The following is a 7,502-nucleotide window of genomic DNA, read 5'->3' as shown; positions in this document are numbered from 1 at the left end:
CATAATTGACAACGGATCTTACCGAAGCTGGCCCCATATGATGCACCACTATCAAAATAGGCACATAATTTGCAAGCTTCAACAAGCCCATCTCCAACTTTCTCTATACTTTTTTGCTCTGCACCTTGGCTAAACATTAGGAAAATATTGGACGTCTTTGGGACCTTGTTAGGTTTGGGATTAATTTTTTAATTGCTTGGAGGTTAAGGAGACGCAAAAATCCTCTTGGTGATTTTGAGCTAGCATATGCCAGTTTTCAAAGGAAAGTAACTAATGGGGTCTTTGGTCCATATTCAGTAGGCCAATATAGTACAAAAGAGATGGAGGATGGCCTTGGAATATGGACCATTGGTTCATTGGAGGGGAAGGTGAAAATTTCCCAATGGATAAAAGAGCAAGGCTGGGGTGCAATATTGGCCATTAGATCTTGCTCAAGATCAGCAGAGGATGTTGAAAGGTGCCTTATGAGAGGGGAGCCCTTCCTAGCCATTGGATCCCACTCAAGATCAAGGGTGGAGTTTGGAAGGTGCCTTTTGGTAAGATCCCTTGGATACCAATCCTATATAATGGTTAAGATTGAAGCAAACCCCCCTCCCCAAATTCAAATTCCCTTGTACCATTATGTCATGTTCACTTGTCCAACTGTCACACCCCCTTTTCCAGATTTTAAAGGCTCAAGATGATATAGTAGCAACTTCCAACTATCTCCAACAACTTTCAAATTTCTCAAGAAAAATTGCAAAATCATTACATCTTGCTTTAACGCCTTCAACTTTAATGCATCTACTTCCCAAAGAGAAATCGTCTTTCTAGACTTTCCCAAAAATGGAGACCACATTTCCCATGTACTTTGATTGCCACCCTTCAGACCATCAGGCCAGACCTTTGTCCATCCAAGCATTAACAAATGACATCGTTGCAACTTCTCCTCATCTGTCATCGTGCGCATTGACAAAATCCATAGCTTGAAATCTGCTAACCAATCTCCATGATCTTCAACTCCTATGAAAATCAAACCAACGCATGGCATCATCATCTTCATCAACTCGTGAATTGAACACCCAACCTTTTACCAAGCAATCCGAAAATTGTTCTTCGTCTTGAGGAACCGTTTTTTCTTCAACCAAGATTAATCAAATAGTGCTCAATGGGAACACTAGAAAATGGAAAGAGGGGGGGGGGGAGGGACGCACTTGACAACACACACACATCTCCATAGATTAAGTGGAATCACAACACCCATATCCTCTCCAAGAATACATTGAGTAGCAAAAATTCATTAAAAACACTCTTTTGAGCATACCCAAGCAGAGAGTCTCACATAAAAGCATAGCTTAGTGCATTCCAATCGAGGTTCCAATTAGCTTAATTACCTCCTAATTCTCAACCACACACATAACACCTCTTTATCCCTCTCTGCACACACATCAATTTGCTCGGACACCTATACACCCTAGTGAGTAGACATAAATTAGTGAATATTATGTATTCACCAATTTCAAGGGGCCGAAAGAATGAATTTCCTTTCTCAATATTTAGGAAATTCATGTATACTTTGACCTCCTTAATCCGCTCAATGAGTATTCATAATATTGGTTCGACCTTGTAGGGAAAAGTTCTAGCGAGCTGTTGTTGATATAAATACATTGGGTATTGTATAACTCGGCATGCGTCGAGCAAGTGAGTGGGGCAATGTTGCCCATAGTGATCACGACGGTGCAGAATGAGAATAATAGTCTGAAATTGTAGTGGAACAAAATGGAGGATGAAAATATCAATAAAAAGGGAAAATATTTGGTTTCATTTATAAAATCGAATCTTCTTCTTTCACAATCGAATAATCACCATTATAGTATGATCAATCAAATTTATAGTCTCATGAATTGAATGGATTATGGAATAATCTGCTATACAAACTGGTCAAAGCGCTCTTGTTTGGTAAGACTAGACCACCCTTTCTTGTTTGGTAAGACAATGAAAGCAATACTTCTCAAGCTAATTGAAAGTTTGCTTTGGTATACAAAAACCGTTAAATATAAAATTGATTAAGGAACAATCTCCTATACAAACCAGTCAAAGTCAAAGCACACTTGTTTGACAAGACTAGACCACCTCAACAACGACGAAAGCAACACTTTTTAAGCTCATTGAATTTTACATTTTATATACAAAATAACTTGAACAAAAGAATGAGGAACCATAGTTGAATGTTATGTGGGTGCTAAAATGTTGTGAATATTACTTTTTTTCAAGGGGCTGAAAGCAGCCAGCCAAAGTTGTAGGGAGAAAGTCCAGCTTGTAAGAACTGGCTAGCTGCTGTTGACGAAGCCGCATTGGGTGCGCACCTCTCCTTGCGTAGAGCCGGTGAGGGGGTCGATATTGCCCATCTTGATCATGGCGGTGGTGAAGTCGGCAAAGAAGGCGGCCTGGCTCTTAGCGTAGCGGGCCACCTGGTCATGTGTGGTGCTGGGGGTGGCGTAGAGCACCTGGTCGGAGTGGAGGAGTCCGCGGCTTCTCAGGAGGCTGGAGTAGTAGCCATTGTCAAAGAGCGTGGGGGAGGCGACGTCGAGGTCAACAAAGGCAGCATTGGCACCGGTAGGGCACTGCGGCACAAGCGACTCGCGGTAGGCGGACTCGAGGGCGGTGGGGTCGTCGGCATTGGGGGTCAGACGTGCAGCGAAGGTGTTGCAATTGGCCTTGCCGATGGTGTGGCCGCCAGAGAGCACCACCATGTCCTTGGGGGAGAGGCCGACGTTGGCGAAGTTGGCGACGAGGTCGCTGACGTTGAAGTTGAATCCGGGCAGGTTCTGGTTTGCGAGGGAGCGGCTGGCGGTAAGGCTGTCACGCCGGCCGAGCAGCACGGGATAGGATGGGCCGCCGCTCTGCAGTGCAGACAGAGTGAGATCATTAGCACTTACACTTTAGAATATTAGTAGAGTGAACATACGAGGATTCAGATTATACATAAGCGGCAGCAGATGCAAGCAGGACAATTTGAAGCGAGCAACATATTCGACTAAAGCTTACCACCGCCACGGAGTCGCGCGCGGCCATGGCTAGGATGTCGGCGCAGGAGACGACTCCCGGGCACTCCTTCTCCAGCGCGGACTTGATGTCGTCTACCACCTCGAAGCCCCGCACGGAGTTGTCGTTGGGGCGGGCCTCCTGTTCGCCTTCCAGCACGTCCGGGATGCTCTTGAGCAGCAGCGACCCATCGCACCCCTGCACAAAGCAATCGTGGAAATGCAATCGCAGCAGCGAGCCGGCCATGCGGGCCTCGTGGGAGACTGCGTTGCTCACCACCTGCCGCACGATAGACTCAGCGCTGGGGCAGCTGCTCTTGTAGAAGCTATACTGCAGCGGGTCGCTTCTGCCTTGCAAGCTGCGGCCGGCGTCGACGCTTCCCAATATGCGGATGGTCAAGCTAACAAGCAGGAGCCTAATGACTAGAGCATTCACAGGACGTCCGGCCATGGCAAATATATTTATCAGGAACAGATGCAGATCAGCCGAAGCAGTGGGTAAAATGGCAATATTAATGCTGTATAGCTGATCAGCAAGCGCAGCTGTCTGATATTTAGGGTGTAGCTAGAGCGCGATTTGATCTAAAGTACTGTACAGAAAGCTAGGTGCTCAGCTTCTAGTTGGCTGGCGTCCCCGTGTCCAAAAGTCGATATATGTAGTAGGAGAAGATGGGTCGAGGAGATCGAGCTGGCCCTCAAGAACGAGTCTTTGCACAGCTGATCTCTGCAATATACATGTATGCTCAATGATGCTCATGCATAATTACTTACGTGCTTCGCACGGCTACGTGCAGCACATAGTTTCCCTCTCACTCTCTCGCTCTCTCTCTCTCTCTCATAGTACATTCGTCGAGAACGTCTTCTGCCAGTACTAGCGCACCTCCTGTTGAACATTTCTCCTTGAGACGCTCTCGAGAAAGTTTCGCCCAGGACGACGTTAATGTCGCGATCGGAAACCAGTGGCGGGTCAACCATCCAACTTTACCTTATCATTATATTAATATTATTTATCGTTAAAAGGTTTTCCTTTTCTTCCCGACCTATTTCTAAGTAGCCTATTATTTCTAAGTAGCCTACTATTTGGTTGCATGTGATGATATGTGGCGCTGTTGCAACTCAAGTTGAAGTCGAACCGCTGCTATTTGGTTGAACTAAGAGGGCTCCCCCATAGGCTCTCTGAAGGCGTCTTTAGAGGGCCCTCGTGAGAAATTGCTGCAGCCCCATAAGGACTCCGGTCTTTTCGACAGGCTGCTACGCCATCACCGGAAGAGCTCCCTACCTTTTCGTTGGGGGGCACTTGAAGCACCCCCTACAATTGAGAATCGCCTTTTTACAGGCAGCAGTGGGTAACCTCCTCCGCACCACACACAAAATCTGCAGAGTTGACCGATAATTGCAGGTAAAACCGCTAGGTTGCAGCAGTGTATGAGGCTCTGATTCCAGCAGAGAGGGCCTTGCACGATATTCTGAGCCCTCCATTTTGCAGGGCTTATGGGGGAGCCCTCTAAGGGCTTATTTTGCCTTATCCTATTTTGCGTGAGGAATGAGTTGAACTAAGGGCTCGGTTCACATTGCTCATGACTCAATCTATCCCGCAAACCTCCCAAGTTGGTGTGGCCTCCCAACGTGTGGATCGATCCACCTCATAGTCACTTTTTCCGCCACCCAAACTCTAATGTTGGAGTGCCGTCCATACCTCTACTGGCTCGGGAAAGCACACCCCTTAGTCAATGCTTGAGAACATAGTTTGGATGCTGCCTTAGGCCAACTGTCTGAACAAAAAAGTCAGGGTAAGACCTTTCGCATAGTCTAAGATCGTTTCAAACTCTCTCTCTCTCTCTCTCTCTCTCTCTCTCATATTTTTTTGTGGAACTTTCTTGCTTCTATTTTACATTATTCTCTCTCTCTCTCTCTCTCTCTCTCTCTCTCTCTCTCTCTCTCTCTCTCAAAATGTGTACATGCATGCATGTCCACCACATTGAGAGAAACCATCCTATCTTACCATCAATTATGGCAATTCCTTTGTGTATCCCAAGCACAAGGCGAATGCACATCATAGTGCAAGTCACTAGTCTTTGTGACAAGACACGGACTGAAAACTAGAAAATTGAGAAAATACGCAGAATAGATAGGACAAGGAGAGAATCTACCTTGTATCATAACGTCTCGACGACCCCCAAGCTATCTCACTCTCAATCACATTTCACTCACTCTCACTCCCAATCCCAATATCCCACACATACTCGCAACCACAATCACCATTGCACTCTCAATCACAATCACGTAGCACGTGTGTCAATGATACAAACCCTCTTCAAGAATAGCTAGCCCAAACGTGGCTATTTTTGTAGCCGACTCTAGCCTTTAGTAAAGCAGAGTCAAAATAGAGTTGATAAGAGGCGTTCTAGGAGCACACTAACACACAATAACACTAAAAAAATCCCATACGTCTTACATTTTTAGCCATTTTCAACGGCTTGTAGCTCCCAATCGGCGCCAAATCTGTGCAAGCTCGTCTCACATGATTTTTTTCTCCTCGTCACGCTCTTTGATGGTTGTGTGATACAAAAAATACACATCTAGCTTGGATTATCCAACAAAAAATCAAGATCTACCAGCTCGCAATTTTGATAAAAGTGATGTAAAATTACATGCATTTTTACTTTTTTCTTAACATATATAAGGGCTTTAACGAGCATCAAAACTATGGAATCTAAAAGTACTCAAAGGATGAGACACATAGTTCTTTAATAAACATATACAACTCAAAATTTGCAGTCCACTCGTTCAGATTCTCCTTGCCTGTGAAAATGGATCCATACCTTCGCATCGCCATGCTTTCTAAAAGATATCCCTCCCAGCTAGGAGTCTATGCACAAAATATACAATCTATAACTTTATATAATTCTCAATATACATCAAAGTTGTGAAAGCATTTGCATAGGGGAGGAGTTTCGAGTGCCCGACCTAGCATGGAGTTTAGGCCATGACTCGGATTGCATCTAGAGGTACCTAGCGACTAGTGCTACCTCTGAATGGGTATTATGAATGGGTATTATTGTGTACACCGCATTGCGGGAAGAGAGAGAGAGAGAGAGAGAGAGAGAGAGAGAGAGAGAGAGAGAGAGAGAGAGAGTATATAGTGAAGGGTGAAATAGAGTGCATGGAGACATGAGAGAATGACAACAGGAAATCTTTAAATACCCCATCTAAATGAAACAATCAACCATATTGTATTAATGAAATAACAAAATCTGGGTATACCATAACATAAAAAATAAGTATAACAAAATAACTAGCAGAGCACCGGACCCTGTGTAGGATCCGGATCGACTGGTTTACCCATCCATTTCCGCTCTACTGCGGACAAAGAGAATTTCACTTCGTCGGGAGCAAGCCATAACACCTCCAACCTACCTGAGCTAGACATAGGCTAAGGTTGCTTCACCTCCCTCCATGAACCCGAGCTCTGAAAGGATCCCAAATACCAAGAGGCCGTGGTAGGGTATCAACACCAACCATACATGTTTAGGCTCCATGCCTCTTCAATGTCCAGCATCGGGTGTTTAGGCAGAACCAAGGCAAGATCCCCGACGCGTTAGCCTTGTAGGTCATTCAACCCTCGACGCACTAACCGTGTAGACGAGTTGTCATTCCACCACCATAATCATGATGCAAAACAGCTCCGATCCTTAGGTCGACCATAAACCATAACTTCACACATATGTGAAAAACAACTTTTTGCCATTTTTGGGAGTATACATAGCATGCAAATGAAAGTGTTTGACCTCAAACCAATACATCAAGATCATATCTATAATATAGACTAACACTCCATCACATCACTTTGTCCATATGATACTCATACAACAAACGGTAACACAAAAAGAAAACCACTTTATTCATATCTGCCTATGTGGTTCTGGTTGACTAACCATATACCTTCACATAAATTTATGGACAGCTACTACTTGAAATCAACTAACCAAAATAACACGTCATATGGTACTCCCCCTATGTAGCACCCCTAGACGCCTAGCTAGGTACACCCAGCTATGGAATGATTAATAACTCGCATATCCAAGGTGATAAAGGATACCTAAATACATTTATAATCAAGTGTAATCAATCTTTTTAATTGGATAATTGGGTTTTCCCATCCGGTGAATCTATATAATGGTTCTCCAAGGAGTCTGCATTCCAAAATTTTGACTAAGTATAGTGGCCAGCAAGCTATTTTTTGACCATAACTCTTAGCTCAGAGAGAAAATGTTTTAAATGATGTTTTTTATCTCTGATTTAAAGGGTTCGGGATAATTCATAACGGTTTGTGAGTTATGACCAAAACAGTGCTCCTACCGCTCATATACGCAAAACAAAAAGTGCTTCTTATCCACAAGAGCAGGAGAAAGAGAAGGTAGAAAGCGGTAAGTGACACCAAACTGGGAAACAATGGATTGATCTTGCTTCAAGAGAATA

At 44.3% G+C, this 7,502-nt stretch overlaps 1 protein-coding gene across 1 annotated transcript; it reads right to left on the bottom strand.

Annotated features, from left to right (window-relative positions):
* Positions 1 to 2,142: 2,142 nt before the first annotated feature.
* Positions 2,143 to 3,837, bottom strand: LOC147444548 (peroxidase P7-like). Its single transcript, XM_086527882.1, has 2 exons — positions 3,028 to 3,837; positions 2,143 to 2,882 (listed from the first exon to the last, which is right to left on the bottom strand). Exons 1-2 carry the CDS (start codon positions 3,472 to 3,474, stop codon positions 2,310 to 2,312), a joined length of 1,020 nt encoding a protein of 339 aa, XP_086384008.1. The 5' UTR covers positions 3,475 to 3,837; the 3' UTR covers positions 2,143 to 2,309.
* Positions 3,838 to 7,502: the final 3,665 nt, after the last annotated feature.

The sequence above is a fragment of the Adiantum capillus-veneris genome, chromosome 13 (genome assembly GCF_014529385.1).
Source record: "Adiantum capillus-veneris isolate H3 chromosome 13, ASM1452938v2, whole genome shotgun sequence".
Taxonomy (NCBI): domain Eukaryota; kingdom Viridiplantae; phylum Streptophyta; class Polypodiopsida; order Polypodiales; family Pteridaceae; genus Adiantum; species Adiantum capillus-veneris.
The sequence above is the reverse complement of the archived record's forward strand: the minus strand, read 5'-3'. Positions and strand labels throughout refer to the sequence as shown.

Bases quoted from the DNA above. Each gene is read 5' to 3' on its own strand.
- LOC147444548 (XM_086527882.1), bottom strand. From the start codon at position 3,474: ATGGCCGGACGTCCTGTGAATGCTCTAGTCATTAGGCTCCTGCTTGTT. The intron at 2,883-3,027 runs GTAAGCTTTAGT...TCTGCACTGCAG, and splicing joins CGCGCGACTCCGTGGCGGTG to AGCGGCGGCCCATCCTATCC.